The sequence below is a fragment of the Phaseolus vulgaris genome, chromosome 11 (genome assembly GCF_051622355.1).
Source record: "Phaseolus vulgaris cultivar YP4 chromosome 11, ASM5162235v1, whole genome shotgun sequence".
NCBI classification, from domain to species: domain Eukaryota; kingdom Viridiplantae; phylum Streptophyta; class Magnoliopsida; order Fabales; family Fabaceae; genus Phaseolus; species Phaseolus vulgaris.
Genome location: NC_143508.1, coordinates 50,363,787 through 50,383,489, shown reverse-complemented (window position 1 = coordinate 50,383,489; position 19,703 = coordinate 50,363,787). Strand labels below are relative to the sequence as shown.

Sequence of the window (19,703 nt, the reverse complement as noted above, 5' to 3'; positions counted from 1 at the left end):
AACTTTTGATGGGCATTACGAATGCGCCCTCTACCTTTTCAAGCAACCGTGAATGATATTCAAAGACCACATCTACGCCATTTTTTCCTAGCATTTTTTGTGATATCATCTATAGCCAGTGTATGTCCAAACACATCCAGGACCTAACTTTCATTCTCCAATTGTTAGAAATCCACAAACTCTTTGTTAAGGAGTCAAAATGTGTTTTCACAACTACCCAAGTTTCTTATTTGGGTCATCTTATTTAGGAAGGCACTGTCATTCCAGACCTAGAAAAAATACATGCCATTCTACCTTAGCCCAAACCAACATCCATCACCACTTTACCAACATTTTTGGGTATCACGAGATTCTACAAAAAAATCATTCATGGATATGCCACTCTTGCCTCTCCACTCACGAATTTACTAAGATTACCAAAGTTTACATGGAACACAACGGCTCAAAAGGCTAGGTTAAACATCTCATGCCAGATCACAAGGCCTACCATTCCTAAAAAAATCATAAGGAGCAGAACACCAGAGCATGGGCTAGGCTACTAGCTATTCTTTCTTTTAATCTTCTTAAAGAGGAGGTGTTAAATAGCATAAATTGGGCTTGTTCATGGCCCATAGAAGTGTGAAAACCTAGCTTCTAGAATGCATCACATGTGCAACCCACATAGTCACATTTTTTACATCAAGCACATGCTTAAATGTGTAAAATGTGACCCTTCTAGGTCCACAATTAGTGGCACATTTTTAGTTGTTAAGCTAGCTTATTTTGAATTTCAAATTTCCATTCATGCCTTAATCACATGTCACCTATCAATATAAATAGGTGGCCACCTCCTCGTGTAAATCACATTAAATTTTGAGTAAAAAAACTCTACTTAAGTAAATTTCTGAGTGTTCTAAAATTTCCTCTGAGTCTTATCTTGGATGACTTTAAGTGACAATTCCTCTTCACTTATCTTGGATCCCTCCTCCAAGTGGCGTGACTACCTCCTTGCTTCCAACTTCATCGAATCCTCTTCATCCATCTAAGTGTCTTCATTCTTGCTATCTTATCTTGTTCAATTCATTTTATTCATTTTCTTTACTTGTTGTTTTTTGTCATTTTTGTAATTCATCATCAATTAGAGTGTATGTATTTTTTCTTTTTCCTATTTGAAGAGAACCTTCACACTTAATCACTTGGTTAAGTTCGTTTCCAATAACGATCCTCACCAAGTTATCACCATAATTGTCAATTTAATTTCTAATCCAAGTAAAACCTATCAAATTATGTTAATTCTCAAATCAACCTTCCTCCACAATTTAGTCAAACGGGGCCAATTTACTCAGCCCAACTCACACCCCAATTGAAACCCCACCAACACTTCCCACAACCCAATCCATATACCTTGAAGCCCAATAATCTATTTCATCAGTTTCACTCCAAAATAACTCAACCTACCTAATAACCACAAACCTTGAGAACAAGGTTGTTCCCTAAGAGAAGACAATTGATATAAGGTCCATATCTTCAAAACCCATAAGAAAAACATCAAAGTCCACAATTTTTCATATTACATCTAAAAGCATTAAATATCATATATGAGAAAAATCTTTTTGTTATACCTTTTTATTAAATAGTAGAGAAACAATTGTCCTACAATTGAATCACAATAATTCTAAGTCTCTATAAGACTTCTCTATGTAATAAGAAAGACTTAGAGAGAGTAAAATTTTAATTTTTTTCTAGTTAATTCTTCCCTATTTTTGCCTTTGTCTCCTTCTTCCATCCCTACACTCTAACATAACAATTCTAATGTCGAGTATTTAAGATTTTAAGAAATGTTAAAAGAGAATTATAACAATTACATATTTTTTTTCCTACATTTTAAATGTATAATTTAAAATTTTAGAAATCTCCTCTATAATTAACATACATATTTAACAACTATTACTTAGTTCATTTATTAAGAGGATACGTCGTAAATAATTTTTGGAATATCAACTTAAATGAAAAAGTTTTTCACACCCATCTTTTTATTGTATTTTATTACTTTCTTCTCGAAGTTTCTCTTTTTGAATCCTCGTACTTTGTGGTGGGTTCTTGAGTTAACCATTTCCTACCCATCATCTTCAGCTTCAGGGTTTCAGGACCCTCTACTCTAAAAGGTTAGATTTTTCATGTGGGTCAATTGTTTGATTTGTAAAGGGAAAACTATGTTAAGAGTTGAAGGTTAGAAAGGAAAAATAGTGTAGTAGACTTTTTTTTCAGCTTGTGAATCTTTATTTTGTGTTCTTTGTGTCAAAGTGTGTGTAATGGAAGAAGGGTTGGGCCAAAACTCAGTTCCTGGTTCTGGTTTGGTTGATAGAACTAGGATTGTAGAGGTTAAACCCCTGCGTAGTTTGGCACCTGTGTTGCCAAAATCTCTTCAACTTTCTACCTCTGGTCGGTACCCATCTGGGTTTCCTCCATTTGTTCTGTTTGAGGGACCCCAAGAGTCTCAGCCATCACCAACTCATATGCCAACTCCAATAAGGTCCTACAGGAAGCCACAAGATGGTGCAGAAGAAACCCCTGCTGGAGTCAATGGAGACACTTCTTCACCTATGGAGGATGTCAATGGCAAGAGTGTCGATGATAGCCCAAAGCGTCCTCTGCAGCCTATGAAGAACTGCAAATCATCCCAAAAAAGGCGTACAAAAACTCAGGATTCTGGTTCCAGTTCTTTGGTTGGTGGTATTAGCATAGCCCAAAGGGATGATGGTGATCGGGAAGTGGTTAATCTTGTGCTCATGACTTTTGATTCTCTTCGGAGAAGGCTCTGCCAACTTGAAGAGTCCAAGGAGTTGAACACAATATTGGGAGCCAAGCGCCCGGATTTAAGAGCAAGCAATGTGATGACAAGCAAAGCGTTTCGCACGAACATGAGGAGGAGAGTAGGAGCAGTGCCTGGGGTTGAGACTGGGGATATTTTCTTTTTGCGGATGGAAATGTGTCATGTGGGTTTACATGGCCAGTCAATGAGTGGAATTGACTACATGAATGTCAAGGATGAGCTTCAGGAAGAACCGGTGGCTTTAAGCATTGTCTCTTCAGGAGTGTATGATAATGATGCAGAGGATGAAGATGTTTTGATTTATACTGGTCAGGGTGAGAACTTCAACAAGAAAGACAAGCATGTGGTTGATCAGAAGCTTCATAGGGGTAATCTTGCTTTAGATAGAAGTTCATACCGAAAGAATGAAGTAAGAGTCATCCGGGGCTTGAGAGATGCTGGGAATAAAAATGCAAAAGTCTATGTCTATGATGGTCTGTATAAAATCCAAGATTCTTGGATAGAAAAAGGGAAGTCTGGTGGTGGTGTATTCAAGTACAAGTTTGTTAGATTGCCTGGTCAATCTAGTGCTTTTGCTATTTGGAAATCAGTTCAGAAGTGGAAGACAGGCTCATCTTCAAGGACCGGCCTTATTCTAGCTGACCTCTCCACAGGAGTTGAGAGTATTCCTGTATCACTTGTCAATGATGTTGATAACGAGAAGGGGCCTTCTTTTTTCACCTATTCCAACTCTCTCAGAGATTCAAAACCATTCAGTTTAGTGCAATCTTCATATGGCTGCAACTGTAACAAAACATGTGTCCCTGGTGATTTGAGCTGCTCTTGCATCCAAAGAAATGAAGGTGACTTTCCATATATTGCAAATGGTGTTCTAGTGAGTCGTAAACCATTGGTTCATGAGTGTGGCCCAATGTGTAAGTGCTTTCCTAACTGCAAGAATCGAGTATCGCAGGCAGGTTTGAAGCACCAAATGGAAGTTTTCAAAACCGAAAATAGAGGGTGGGGACTTCGATCATTTGATCCTATTCGTGCTGGTACTTTTATTTGCGAGTATGCAGGAGAAGTAATTGATAGAGCCAAGGTATATAAGAAAGGGGGTATTAATGATGATTATGTTTTTGATACAAGTCGTATTTACAATCCATTCAAATGGAATTATGAGCCTAGCTTATTGGAGGAAATAAGCTCAAATGTCTCTACTGAGGATTATACTATACCGTCTCCTCTAACTATCAGTTCTAAAAATTTTGGAAATGTGGCTAGATACATGAATCATAGTTGCTCCCCAAATGTTTTCTGGCAGCCAGTCTTGTATGCAGAAAATAATCAATACTTTCTTCACATTGTATTTTTTGCCCTTGGACACATTCCTTCAATGACAGAGTTAACGTATGATTATGGTTGTTCTGGTCATGGTGATGGTAGTAGTGCACCCCAAGGGATAAAGAAATGCCTGTGTGGATCATCAAAATGCCGTGGTTCTTTTGGTTGATGTTTTGTCGCAGTTGCTCATGCACCGGCATGGTGTTGGAAAATGTATTCATGGCTAAAAGAGGTTGGTTCCCAAAAGCCTTGGTTAGTTATATCTATGCTTGGTAACAAACAAATATTTTAGTTTGTTTAATAATGATCTCATTCTTTTAAGTGTCTATATACATCATGTTTTTATCAAATTTTATAATTAGACAAGTTTATTTTATATACACTTTGAGTATAATATTTTTACAGGCATCCTGTAAGAATTTATCTTTTGCCTACATCATTTTAATGAATAGGGTGATGAAGTAAAATGGTAAAATTTGATAGGATGCTTGTTGTGACCAGAATCACAACTAGAGTTGACATAAGAAAGAAAAAGAAAAGACTTTTGGACTTGTTACCAAATTTTATTAAACTGGAAAATCCATCTTATTAAGATAAAAAAGTCATTGTCACGATGCTTTTGTAAAAAAGTTTTATATTAACAGTTTGTATAAATTTAACTCTTATAGCTAAGGCAAGTGATATATATTAAGTCTGCTGTATTAAGAGTATATGAATTTAACTTTTATAAGTTACAGCTAAGGCATATAGCATATAGCATATAGCATTTTGGATTGCTTACTGCCAAGTGCTATTTGACAGAAATAATGAGCTTTGTTTGGGAGATAGAAGTGCAGAGGAAACAAAAAGCAGTTAAGTGAAATGAAATGCCTTAAGTTTAGCTTTTTATTTTAATTTCTCCCATTTTCCCTATACTGATTGATGATGACACTCTTTTCTTACACTGAGTCTTCCTTGTCAGGCTTGTCAATCAAGTTAGATTTCTCTTATTCTAAATATTTCTTAGATGTTCTGCTTGTGGACCTATTTTGGTCATTCCATTGTGTAACGTAAAATTAAGTTATTTAGGTTTTGTTTTTATTTTCCTTATCTTTTCATGTGTGGGGATTTCTGGTTTGGGAGTTGCCTAAGGAGGGTCAAGCAAACTATGACTTTAAGAAGTTTGCTAACACTTATTTTGCTATGTGGCTATACTACTGTGGGGAAGAAAGTTCTGCTGCTTTACGACTTTAAGTGCAGTGAAAAATAAGCAAGGGATTCTTGATGTGACGAGGGTAATGAGTGATTGCCACAACAGAAGCCTAAGGATTTAGATGATGCCAATTGAAGGAGTGAAGTAAACGACTTCTTTAGATTAATATTTTTAAAGAGATTTGGAATGCATAAGGAAGTGCTAATGGTTTGTGGAACTAGAAAAAAATGATGGATTCAGAAGGTAGCTGATGATGCATTTGGCGAATCAAGAGGCTTTGGACCTTATGGAAAAAAAGTCTCATGCATATAGGTTTGGCTTAAGTATGTGAAACTTTTGAATGATTATACCAATCTTAAGCACCAAAAACGTGGGTGTATATAGGCTTGCCTTTGAGCAGAAAAAGAAAAACACGAGACTCAAATCAAGTGTAATGCATTTGGAGCAAAGAAGGTAAAGTCTTAGCTTCTGAATGAGATATTCACATACGATGGAAGAGTTATTTTCACAAGTTATTTTATGAAGGACATACAAGATTTAAGGTATTCAGAATACTTTATGCAATACAATGACGTAGATGACCACTATTATATATTATACGTTGTACAATTTGAAGTTGTTGGCAAAAGAAGAATCAAAGAGGATGTGAAAATGGTAAAGCAGTTTGAGCAAACAAAATATCTATTGAAATTTGGAAATTTCTAGGTGAGGAATTAGAATGGTATAACTAGGCTTGTGAAGTTGTTCAAAGAAAAGATGAAGTTTAAGAAAATGACAACCAAGGATAAACATTTTGATTTCTATTTATAATAACAGGGTCAAAATACATAATTGTGTTAGTTTTAAAGGGATTTAAATTTTAATGCATATACTATGGAATTATGGAAAAGAGTAACGATTGATAGGTTAAGACAAACGAGTTACATTTCAAAGAACCGATTTAGTTTTGTGGCAAGGAGGTTAGCCTTGAAAGCAATATATCTTTTGGCAAGTTATTGGATGAAACAAAAGTATCTGCATATGTTCTTTATTAACCAAGAAAGGCCTAGGATTGTTTACCAAGAAAAGCTTTGTAGAAGTCTTCAGAAATTAGTTCATGTTAGACTTGAGTTGTGAGTGCTTTGGAATCATATGGTTTTAAAATGAATAGAATTAAAACAAAGTATATGAAATGTAAGTTCAAAAAGAGGTGTCAGCTTTGACATGGAAGTGAAAATTGGAGATCATACTACGACAAGTCACTGTTTTGGTACTTGGGATTATGCCTTGGATGTTATTTGTAATTGAAAGGTACCTATCTCATAGGAAAACCTTACCACAACCATTAGATTAACAATGCTTTGCAGTACTAAATGTTGGGAGGTAAAGTTTAAGCAAGAACATTGCAAAGTGTTGTAAATATGAGAACATTGCGATGAATGAGTGGAAGTGCAATGAAAAGATAAGCCTAGGAATGAATGTGTAAAGACAAAATACTCAATAACACCTATGATGAAAGATGATTGAATTTTTTCCTAATATGGTTTAGCCATATGAGAATAAGACCAATAAACATTACACTACGAACAGGTTCAAAGATGATCTTGTAGAAATGTAATGTTATTTTATTAATATATCCTTCGTGTGTATCCAGCTTTAGGGTTAGGGTTTTAGGCAAGTGCCTTGCTTCTTTTTGTATCCTATATATATACATCAATAAAACTCACAACATTGTAGGTTGAATACATGGTCCTTTATCCATTTTATTTGTTCAAGTTGGTATAGATTGGGTATGATTCCACTCTGACTTCTTCGTTGTCTTCGACAACATCCGCTGCTGTCACCGTTGTCTAGTGTCGTCCTGTTAAAAAAAGTTAGGGTGCTACTGGACGATACCCAGACTGTCTACTGGTACCAGACTGTCTACTGGTTATTGTTATGCGAAAATCTTCAAAATCATTTTTAAACTCTATTCAACTCACTATTTCTAGAACTAACATGTTATTTTCAATATTATTTTAGAATTTGAACTTATGACTTAGTCCAACAAAATCGACTTATGAGGTGAGATGGACATTATATTGTATAAGGATCAAAGGTGATAGTCCACTAAATAGATTTGAGGAAGACCAATAAAAACTTAGAGAAACACTTGAGAGACTTATATCTATGGTGCCTATGTGAGTCTTTTGGTATTAATCGGAGCACAAAGGCCTTTTTAGTTCATGTAGCTAATTCCACCTAATCAAGAAATGCTTTTGCAGTAATCCTTTTTTTTCTTCTGCTGTTATGCTTGTTTGCATTAGTCATACTAGTGCAACCTCCCGTGTAAGTTTCCTCATTTGTCTCCATGTAAGATTTTCATTTTTGATTTATGAAGCAAATCCAACATTTATGTAATGTGCTATACCACATGTTTGTTCTCATCTAAGCAAATGCCGATACTTTCATTATCCTATCTTCTTCTTTTATCTTTAATCTTATCTGTTTTATTTGATAAACAGATGATGGAATTCAATGTGAAGAAATAGATACAGCTTGGAAGTTCCTACTTAGCAGAAGCTTGCTTCCAAATACCTTTGTCAAGGGTATATATAATAGTTAACCATGTTATTCTTTAAGCATGGCCCGCATCTTGGCTTTGACTTGTATTAGTCAAGTGACTTCTGATCATCTTACCCTATTCCTGATATTAAGGGAAAAACTTTTAGAGAGCCACTTGTATAATTATTGTTGTAGGGATGGTGGTGAGCCCTAGAAAATATTATTAACATTCATATTTTTTTTACCCTTGATGGCTTTTGTAATCGTAATACATCAAGGCTTTTGTAACCATAATACAGTTAATGGTGATGTTTATTGAAGGCTAGATCTGTATATCATATTTGTGTTTCTAGAAACTAATTTGTTAGACTCTGCTATGCATCTTTTCTATGCTAATTGTATAGATCTGATATCATGACTCATGATTGACTATTGAGAGACCAAATTCCACTTATATTTACAAATTAGTATTGTTGGATTAAGTTTGGTTTAAACTTACTTTTTAAGACACTATCAAAATCTGTCTTAGAGAAGGTTTTTTATTCTCCTGCATGTAGTTGCTTGTCATTTACTTCAAAATGGTTTTGAACAATTTCAATAGTTATGGAAATTAAAGGATGGCAAAATTAGCATAGTTTTTGATAAATGATTTTAATATTATTTTTATAGACATGTGTAATAAGATATGGATAAAAAGAAATTATTATGATACTCTAATTTTAATGAAATAGAAGTTGAGAGGAGTTTTTTCCTGCACTTTCATGTTTTTTTTAATATATATTAAAACTATTTAGATATATATAAATAGTGTAAAATAAATATAAAAATTATCTTTTATTTCATCATATTTAAATATTGATACACATTTAATTAATAGACATATCAGATATATTACGACAAGATCATACATATATTGAACCATTATTAATATACAAAACAAAATTAGGGTAATCTCAATTATATTGAAAGAGGTTGGTGCAAAACTTTAATTATAATCAGAAAATTGTATGATGGTGATAAAAATAAAAGTGATAGGTTGGTGCAAAACTTTAATTATAATCAGAAAATTGTATGATGGTGATAAAAATAAAAGTGATAGTCCAAGGACTGAGGCTGCTGCAGCCTGTAATCCCTCCACTGTCAGGAGTGGGAGGTGGTCGCTGCTCTGTGAAACCAGCCTCACGCTGTGCCCTCCACTCTAAGAGTCAAGAGACCTTAGCCTTCACTAAAGTCCCCAGACTCAACTCTGGACTTGGGAGTGGGCAGGCCAACATATTGCAAACCCAGCAAGCCTCGATGTTGTTCGATCACAGTAATGCTCCCACTTGGGTCACAAGCTGGAGTAACCCAGCTCAGCGATCTGACACCTTGTCAGTGAAGTTATAAAGAATTTGTTCTTTCATTTTCTTTGGGATGTGGGATGTAATCATCATGTTATAGCCACTCACTTTGTTTTGGGTGTTGCTTTTATGTATAGACAGTATTATGTTAGATTGTCTAGTATAGTCTTATGTAGTTACTCTTTTGCTAAAGCATCTAGTATTTGTGTAGATGATCTTCGTTAAACCGTCTAGTCTATTTTTTTGTTTAGAATATCTAAACATCAAGTTGTTTATTCTTACTAGATCGCTTAGTTGATAAACAGTCTAGACCTCGTGTTTTATATCAGATCGTCTAACATGTTAGCATATTGTTTAGACCATCTTGATGGTTAGTCAGTCATGCTATGTTAGTTTGTTTTCTATTGGTTTTTGCTTATGTTTTCGCTGTATGTACAATACATGTGCTCTGTTTTTTGTTTTCTTTCCATTTTCCCTTTGTTCTCCCTCTTTTTTCTCTTTAAGTTTTCTTGCATTCATGGAGAATTCCATGAACTTGTAAAATCATCTCAAGATCATCTTGCATACCATGTTATTAGATTCAAACATTTAATTTAGTCTTATTAGGAAAATGGAAGAGGAGATTGAAAAAAAAGTAAAGCCGATTGTGGAAAGATGTTTTAGAATCAAAGTAAGATTATTGGTGAGACAGAAAAATGAATGAGCTGGGATAAAACTCCAGTCACCACTGTTTTTGTAGGAATAAAAAATGGAAGGAAGAGAGCATAACTAATATTGGTTTTCTGCCAACAGTTCCATGCCATTCTCTGACAGTGAATGACTACAAGTAATTTGTATCCACTATGATAGTTTAATTTTATTATAAATGTCTTGTTTTGTAAAGAATTAACACCAAGAGGGTAGCTCTAATAGTGCAAGTTGAGATCTGAAATGTTCAAGGCAATATATGAAACAACATGAACTACTCACACAGAATGGCTTTTTCAAACTATTTGGATCTAGCTAGATACGCTCTCCCTACCATTTGAAGTAAGGACAAAGTTGGACAAAGTTGGATTTTATTACACGCATTGTTTATTGAGTTTAATATAAGTAATTGCAGCCACAGGGGTGTTCCATCATCATAATGTCCCCACTTGTAACTCACCTCGGCAATCTGATATCCTTGACAGAGAAATTATAGGTACATAAGTGAAAAAAAGCCTGTGAGAATAAATACACTGAAAAACATATTTAAATGAGTATATTAACAATAAATAATAAATTAAATTGATCACTTAAGTGATCCCCATTTACATATATTAATCAATTTACAGGTAATTGATTAATACAAGATCACACAGTGGTCACAGTGGAAGAGTAGTTCTGCTGCATATCCAACCCTTTATCAGCTGGGGTATATGAGCATGGAATTCTCCACACTATTCATACCTATAATTTCAAGAATGCACATTAACCCTTGATGATTGACATTTTCTTCATATAATGTACACTATATATAAGACGAAAAAACCAATATATAAACATTATAAACTTGTTTGGAGTGGGATGCACCAGGCTCTTGCAATAGTGCAACACAAGAGCAATGCCTAAGAGTCCCAATAGCAAGCTATTGTAATGGACACTTTCCCTCAAAATATTAATTTAATATCGTGTGAATCAATGATCCACATATCAGATATTAAACTGATAAGAACAGATACTACACTTGATCTTAGCCAAAAGGCCGAGAAAGGTATGATTTGTTTGAGGTGAGTATTTTGGTTTTGTACTATGAGCTTCATCTTCTTGACAGAGTCCTGACAAATGTGGAACTTTTTCAGTTGAATAAGGATAAAAATAATTTTATATACTTCCATACAGTTTTAAGTTTCATTTTGAATGTCTTGGTAGGAGACAACTTTGGTTCAACAAATCCGACACAGAAACATAACAAACTTGAACCTGTTAGTTTAATATTTTCTCATAAACAAAGAAAAAGTCATGCTAGTTATTTGTAACAATGTGTTTAATATAAAAGGGAAAGAAATGAAAATGACCACAATCCTGTTTTCTCATAGTTCACATGTTTATGTGAGAATGAACTGTAGAAAGATATTGAGCCTCATGCATAAGAACAGGCACAGCTCACAGGATGGAAGACTTGCAATCAAAAGAACAGACACCTCATAGGATGGAAGACTTGAAATCAAACGAAGAGCCTCATGTAGTGGTGAAGAGTTTGTTAACATAGCTAGTAGTTAGTCATGGTAATTCATGTACTTGGCATCAGGCAAAACATCCTCCAGATATTTGTAAATCAATTTAACACTTTTTCTTCTGATCTGTGAAGACCTTTACCATTCCAAAAGGATTTTGACAAAAAAAAAAAGTGATGGCAGACCAGCCTCACCAGCCTCTGCAGCAGTGATCCCTCCACTGTTGTGAAATCAGTCTCACACCAATAATGTAGTATAAAATAGTTAAATGTTTGAACCTGTTAAAATTTGTGTATGTTCTTTCTTCATATTTCTGTTTTACAAAGTATCTTATAGTATGATGAATTTTATAATATAACTAAGCTCTAAATTCAACACAGTAGTAGTAAAAAGGAAAAAACATGTAACCTTCCCAAGTCAGTAATAAATTATTATGGTTAAACTATATTAAGGGGAATGCAACACACTTTTGCACTAGTGCAAGCAAAATAATCAACTACTATAGTTAAACTGTTTTTAAAGGGATTGATGCTACATGCTAAAGAGCCCATTAGTTAAATAGTTCACATGTTCCTTGATTTAGAAGCTTCAGGAATGCTAGAGTGCAAAATAATTTTAGAATTAAATCAATGTTCAAATTTGACACTGAGAAGTGAGTATATTCTTCTTCCAATAGTTTACTTGAACTTATTATGTGTACTATGTTGTTTCTTTCTTTTCATAGTCTCTGAAGTTTGATTTTGAATGCCTCAAAATTGTAGGAGAGAGTCTTTTTAAACAAATAACATAAACATGACAAGCTTGAAGCTGTGAATGTTCTAAACAAAAATTTAATTCATGATAGTTATTTTTGTAACACTGTCAATGCAGCTTCTTGAGACCATATTGTTGTTCAATAACATTACAAAAAGATGAAAAGGACGACAATTCAATTTTCTCAGATTTCACATTGTATAATTAGGAAGGAACATAGAAATATGTTGAGCCTGATGAATGAAGAGAGCACACCACATAGAATGGAAGACTTTCAATAAAATGAATCCCTTCTTCTATTACAGTCAGACGAAGAAGATATAGAATTCAGTGCCACTAAGCATTCAAAGTATAGTGAATTGATAGTGGCATTTATCAACTTCATATATATGTAGACAAAGTATCCAAACACCAGCTAGATTCATATTAAGTTTTATTCTTTTTTGGTAAAAGTTCTGCAAATCTGTTCTAAGTATGATTATCAGATTTTGAAAAAAAAATGGTGTAGTTAGTCAAACTAGGCTCACCAGATCATTAGGGACCTAAGGAGCTCACAGTGCAGTCCAGTGGGAGGTTTCAACTTCCTTACATTGTCGTGTAATACACCTATTTTAAAGGTTCAAACACTGATTTTAGTGAAAATCTAAAATATGATTGAACAGGTGTATAATCACAAATTTGATTGAAAGTCTAATTTAATTTGTGATTATATAAATAACATAAAGAAGAGATTTAAGAAAAGATGGTAATAACCATAAAAAAAACAACATAAACAACATAACACAAAAATATAGCAGATTTGATAAGAGGGCTAAAAAATAAGAACAGTTGTGCGTGTTTGGAGAAAGAGTTTTGGGGGCATTGCAGGATCTTGGTGTAGTTTTCTTTTGCATATATTGATAACAAAATCTAGGGTACCAAATGAATGTATCATTATAACAGAAAAATCACCGTTAACGGACATCACCTATTTTTCAGGTGCTAACAATAGGAAAATATCCTGTTTAACATGTGCACAATTATTCTAGGATCCTCCTCTTTCATTCTCAACAACTATTAATTAATATGTAACTAACATGTATTAATTAATATATAACTAACTTGCATATTACCACAAGAGGTAAATATGTCCTTATCTTCAGAATAATATGATAACATATTTAAACAATAATAATTATATCTTTCATCTTCAGAATAATATGATAACATATTTAAATAACAATTATATCTTTCATCTTCAGAACAATGTGATAACAAATTTAAATAACAATTATATCTTTCATCTTCAGAATAATATGATAAAAGATAAAATATCTCTTTATCTTTTATCTCAATTATCTTTTCTAGGCTAACCAACATTTGGACCGAGCTCAAGACCCACCTCTTGGGCTTAAACACTGAGTTGACCTCCCTCAAATACCTGGATTGAGGTCCCGAGCATTCCTGTCTAGTACATAAGCTCCTCAGACTTGAGCCGAGCTTGACTAGGCGAAGAGGCTTACGAGAATATAATCTCAACTGAAAACATATAACAAAAAAATATTTTGCCAATGGGCACCTTTACTCACGGTGCTAACAACAGAAGAGAATCTCGTGCACCTTTATTCACGGGTGCTGTTTTCACCCAGGTAAGGACGCACAACCATAAACAAATCACAAAAATAAGATACAAGGTAGAAAAGCTAGGACGTTTTGTTTTGGGAAAACCAGTTTTTTCACTCTTGGGACTTACTACGCCTTACTCCTTGGGTATTTTTGTCTAAATTTTTTACTAGACATTGGTCATTGCGTCTATTGAGTTTTGACTGAGATCTGAGGCCAGATTCGTCCCACAAGATTCGCAATAAATTTTTTATTCATCACTGTTAGGGCAGAAAGGAAGGTTAGTTTGTGTATTAAACTGTCTGATTTTTTCCTAGGTGAATACTGATCCATTTGACCTGAAATTTGCAATGTTTTGTCCCAAATTCAGTCGAGATTCTTACATGGAATTTCAGGAAAAAACTATTTTGCGAGAATTTTTCAGAAATTTTTTTCAAACCAAGGCTATCGTCTACAAAACTTGTGAAATTTCGCCCTACTTTTGGCAATTTTTTTTGGGTCCGTATTGCGATGAAAAAATTCACACAAGTACTTTCATATGTTGTTTTGACCAAGGTAAGGAGGCACGTCGATAAACAAATCACAAAAAGAAAATACGGGGCAAAAAAGCCAGGACGTTTTGTTTTTGTAAAACAAGTTTTGTTCACTCTCGGTCTGGGACTTACTACGCCATACTGCTTGGGTATTTTGGTCTGAAATTTTTACGAGACATTGGTCACTATGTCTATTGAGTTTTCGATAAGATTCGACCCCAGATTCGTCCCACAAGATTCACAATAAAATTTTTATGCGTCATTGCTAGGGCTGAAAGGAAGGTTCATTTTTCTATGAAACTGTTTGATTTTTTTTTTCTAGTTGAATACTCATTCATTTGACCTGAAATTTGTTGCGCTTTGTCCAAATTTAGTCGAGATTCTTAAATGGAGTTTTAGGAAAGAACTATTTCGGGAGAATTTTTCAGAATTTTTTTGCAAACCAAGGCTATCCTCTACCAAAAACTTGTGAAATTCCCGCCTTGCTTTCTACAATTCTTTTATGAGTTCATATTGCGCTGATAAAATTCACACAAGTACTTCCATATGCTATTTTCACCCAAGTAAGGTGGCACGTACATAAACAAATCACAAAAAGAAGATACGGGGTAGAAAAGCCAGGACGTTTTGTTTTCGAAAAACCAGTTTTTGCACTCTCGGTATGGGACTTACTACGCCTTACTCTTTAGGTATTTTTAATAGAAAGGAAGGTTAGTTTGTGTGTGAAACTGTCTGATTTTTTTCCTAGATGAATACTCATCCGTTTGACCTGAAATTTGTCGCGTTTTGTCCCAAATTCAGTCGAGATTCTTACATCGAATTTAAGGTAAAAAACTATTTTGGAAGAATTTTTCAGAATTTTTTTTCAAACCAAGGCTATCCTCTATAAAACTTGTGAAATTCCGCCCTACTTTTTGCAAAAAAAAATTGGCTCCGTATTGCGCTGAAAAAAATTCACAGAAGTACTTTCATATGCTGTTAAGGAGGCACGTCGATAAACAAGTCACAAGAAGAAGATACGGGGCAGAAAAGCCGAGATGTTTTGTTTTTGTAAAACCAGTTTTGTTCACTCTCGGTCTGGGACTTACTACGCCTTTCTCCTTGGGTATTTTGGTTTGAAGCTTTTATCAAACATTGGTCATTGTGTCTATTGAATTTTGGATGAGATCTGAGCCCCAGATTCGTTTAACAAGATTTGCAATAAATTTTTTTACACATCACTACTAGGGCAGAAAGGAAGGTTCTTTTGTGTGTGAAACTGTATGATTTTTTTTCTAGGTGAATACTCATCCGTTTCAACTGAAATTTGCAGTGTTTTGTCCCAAATTCAGTCTAGATTCTTACATCGAATTTCAGGAAAAAACTATTGTCGGAGAATTTTTATGAAATTTTGTGCAAACCAAGGCTATCCTCTACCAAAACTTGTGAAATATCGCCCTATTTTCTGCAATTTTTATTATGGGTCCGTATTGCACTGAAAAAGTTCACACAAGTACTTCCATATGTTGTTTGCACACAGGTAAGGAGGACCGTCCATAAAACAATCACAAAAAGGAGATACGGGCAAGAAAATCCAGGACGTTTTGTTTTCGGAAAACAAGTTTTGTTCACTCTCGGTTTGGGAATTACTACACGTTACTCCATTGGTGTTTTGGTCTGAAATTTTTACCAGACATTCGTCACTGTGTCTACTGAGTTATGGTTGAGATTTGAGGCCCAGATTCGTCCGACAAGTATGGCAATAAATTTTTATTTGATCACTGGCAGGACCGGAACGAAGGTTCGTTTGTGTGTGAAACTGTTTAATTTTTTTCTTAGGCGAATACTCCTCCGTTTGACCTGAAATCTGTCACATTTTGTCCAAAATTCAGTGGAGATTCTTACGTCGAATTTCAGGAAAAAACTATTTTGGGAAAATTTTTCGGAAATTTCATGCAAACCAATGCTATCCTCTACCAAAACTTGTGAAATTTCGTCCTGCTTTCTACAATTTTTATTCTGGGACCGTATTGTGCAAAAAAAGTTCACACAAGTACTTCCATATGTTGTTTGCACCCAGGTAAGGAGGCACGTCCATAAAACAATCACAAAAAGGAGATACGGGGAAGAAAATCCAGGACAATTTGTTTTCGGAAAACCAATTTTGTTTACTCTCGGTCTGGGACTTACTACGTGTCACTCCTTGGGTGTTTTGGTCTGAAATTTTTACCAGACGTCCGTCACTGTGTATATTGAGTTTTGGCTGAGATTTGAGGCCTAGATTCGTCCCACAAGATTGGCAATAAATATTTTATTGACCACTGCCAGGGTCGGAAGGAAGCTTCGTTTGTGTGTGAAACTGTTTCATTTTTTTCGTGGACGAATACTGGTCTGTTAGACCTGAAATTTGTCGCGTTTTGCCGTTAAATCAGTGGAGATTCTTACGTGGAATTTCAGGAAAAAAATATTTTGGGAGAATTTTTCGGAAATTTTGTGCAAACCAAGGCTATCCTCTACCAAAACATGTGAAATTTCGTCCTACTTTTTGCAATTTTTATTCTGGGTCCGTATTGTGATGAAAAAATTCATACAAGTACTTCCATATGTTGTTTGCACCAAGGTAAGGAGGCACGTCCATAAAACAATCACAAAAAGGAGATACGGGCAAGAAAATCCAGGACGTTTTGTTTTCGGAAAACAAGTTTTGTTCACTCTCGGTTTGGGACTTACTACACGTTACTCCTTCTGTGTTTTGGTATGAAATTTTTACCAGACGTCCGTCACTGTGTCTACTAAGTTATGGTTGAGATTTGAGGCCCAGATTCGTCCGACAAGTATGGCAATAAAATTTTTTTTTATCATTGCCAGGGCCGGAAGGAAGGTTCTTTTGTGTGTGAAACTGTTATTTTTTTTCATGGGCGAATACTCGTCCGTTTGACCTGAAATTTGTTGCGCTTTCTCCCAAATTCAGTGGAGATTCTTACATGGAATTTCAGGAAAGAACTATTTCGGGAGAATTTTTCAGAATTATTTTGCAAACCAAGGCTATCCTCTACCAAAAACTTGTGAAATTCCCGCCTTGCTTTCTACAATTCTTTTATGAGTTCATATTGCGCTGATAAAATTCACACAAGTACTTCCATATGCTATTTTCACCCAAGTAAGGTGGCACGTACATAAACAAATCACAAAAAGAAGATACGGGGTAGAAAAGCCAGGACGTTTTGTTTTCGAAAAACCAGTTTTTGCACTCTCGGTATGGGACTTACTACGCCTTACTCCTTAGGTATTTTTAATAGAAAGGAAGGTTAGTTTGTGTGTGAAACTGTCTGATTTTTTTCCTAGATGAATACTCATCCGTTTGACCTGAAATTTGTCGCGTTTTGTCCCAAATTCAGTCGAGATTCTTACATCGAATTTAAGGAAAAAACTATTTTGGAAGAATTTTTCAGAAATATTTTTCAAACCAAGGCTATCCTCTATAAAACTTGTGAAATTCCGCCCTACTTTTTGCAAAAAAAAATTGGCTCCGTATTGCGCTGAAAAAAATTCACAGAAGTACTTTCATATGCTGTTAAGGAGGCACGTCGATAAACAAGTCACAAGAAGAAGATACGGGGCAGAAAAGCCGAGATGTTTTGTTTTTGTAAAACCAGTTTTGTTCACTCTCGGTCTGGGACTTACTACACGTTACTCAATGGGTGTTTTGGTCTGAAATTTTTACTAGACGTCCGTTACTGTGTCTATTGAGTTTTGGCTGGGATTTGAGGCCCAAATTCGTCCCAAGAGTTTGGAAATAAATTTTTTATTGATCACTGCCAGAGCCGGAAGGAATGTTCGTTTGTGTGTGAAACTGTTTGATTTCTTTCGTAGGCGAACACTCGTCCGTTTCACCTGAAATTTGTCGCGTTTTGTCCCAAATTCAGTGGAGATTCTTACGTGGAATTTCAGGAAAAAACTATTTCGGGGGAATTTTTTGGAAATTTTGTGCAAACCAACCAAGGCTATCGACTACCAAAACTTGTGAAATTTCGCCCTGCTTTCTGCAATTTTTATTCTGGCCCGTATTGCGATGAAAAAGTTCACACAAGTACTTCCATATGTTGTTTGCACCCAGGTAAGGAGGCACGTCCTTAAAACAATCACAAAAAGGAGATACGGGGAAGAAATTCCAGGACGTTTCATTTTTGGAAAACCAGTTTTGTTCAATTTCGGTATGGGACTTACTACGCGTTACTCATTAGGTGTTTTGGTCTAAAATTTTTACCAGAGGTCCGTCACTTTGTGTATTGAGTTTTGGCTGAGATTTGAGACCCATATTCGTCCGAAAATTATGGCAATAAATTTTTTTTTGATCATTGCCAGGGTCGGAAGGAAGGTTCTTTTGTGTGTGAAACTGTTTGATTTTTTTTCATGGGCGAATACTCGTCCGTTTGACCTGAAATTTGTCGTGTTTTATCCAAAATTCAGTGGAGATTCTTACGTGGAATTTCAGGAAAAAACTATTTCGGGAGAATTTTTCGGAAATTTTGTGCAAACCAAGGCTATCGTCTACCAAAACTTGTGAAATTTCACCCTACTTTCTGCAATTTTTATTCTGGGTCCGTATTGCGATGAAAAAGTTCACACAAGTACTTCCATATGTTGTTTGCACCCAGGTGAGGAGGCAAGTCCATAAAAAAATCACAAAAAAGAGATACGGGGAAGAAAATCCAGGACGTTTTGTTTTCGGAAAACCAGTTTTGTTCACTCTCGGTCTGGGACTTACTACACTTTACTCCGTGAGTGTTTTGGTCTGAAATTTTTACTAGACGTCCATTACTGTGTCTATTGAGTTTTGGGTGGGATTTGAGGCCTAGATTCGTCCCAAGAGTTTGGCAATAAATTTTTTATTGATCACTGCCAGGGCCGGAAGGAAGGTTCGTTTGTGTGTGAAACTCTTTGATTTTTTTCGTGGGCGAACACTCGTCCGTTTGACCTGAAATTTGTCGCGTTTTGTCCCAAATTCAGTGGAGATTCTTACGTGGAATTTTAGGAAAAAAATATTTTGGGAGAATTTTTTGGAAATTTTGTGCAAACCAAGGCTATCGACTACCAAAACTTGTGAAATTTCGCCCTGCTTTCTGCAATTTTTATTTTGGGCCCGTATTGCGATGAAAAAGTTCACACAAGTACTTCCATATGTTGTTTGCACCCAGGTAAGGAGGCACGTCCTTAAAACAATCACAAAAAGGAGATACGGGGAAGAAAATTCAGGACGTTTTATTTTTGGAAAACCAGTTTTATTCAATCTCGGTCTAGGACTTACTACGCGTTACTCATTGGGTGTTTTGGTCTGAAATTTTTACCAGAGGTCCGTCACTTTGTGTATTGAGTTTTGGCTGAGATTTGAGGCCCATATTCGTCCGACAAGTATGGCAATCAATTTTTTATTGATCACTGCCAAGG

At 35.2% G+C, this 19,703-nt stretch overlaps 1 protein-coding gene, 1 non-coding gene and 1 pseudogene across 3 annotated transcripts; 1 reads left to right on the top strand and 2 right to left on the bottom strand.

Moving 5' to 3' along the window:
- The first annotated feature begins 1,944 nt into the window (after positions 1–1,944).
- LOC137828130 (histone-lysine N-methyltransferase, H3 lysine-9 specific SUVH1) lies at positions 1,945–8,188 on the top strand. Of its 2 annotated transcripts, XM_090297537.1 has the most exons (3): positions 2,039–4,367; positions 4,937–4,986; positions 7,811–8,188. In XM_090297537.1, exon 1 carries the CDS (start codon positions 2,292–2,294, stop codon positions 4,302–4,304), a length of 2,013 nt encoding a protein of 670 aa, XP_090153663.1. In that variant the 5' UTR covers positions 2,039–2,291; the 3' UTR covers positions 4,305–4,367; positions 4,937–4,986; positions 7,811–8,188. The 2 variants fall into 2 exon arrangements, with proteins under 2 accessions (XP_068490684.2, XP_090153663.1); XM_068634583.2 differs by lacking the exon at positions 4,937–4,986 and having other exon boundaries at positions 1,945–4,367.
- Positions 8,189–8,938: 750 nt separating this feature from the next.
- On the bottom strand, positions 8,939–9,207 carry LOC150023352 (signal recognition particle RNA; annotated as a pseudogene).
- A 1,526-nt stretch (positions 9,208–10,733) lies between these two features.
- LOC137811882 (U2 spliceosomal RNA) lies at positions 10,734–10,929 on the bottom strand. The gene has a single exon (XR_011081190.1). It is a non-coding gene; the product is annotated as a U2 spliceosomal RNA (small nuclear RNA).
- Between the last annotated feature and the right edge of the window lie 8,774 nt (positions 10,930–19,703).

Bases quoted from the DNA above. Each gene is read 5' to 3' on its own strand.
- LOC137828130 (XM_068634583.2), top strand. From the start codon at position 2,292: ATGGAAGAAGGGTTGGGCCAAAACTCAGTTCCTGGTTCTGGTTTGGTT.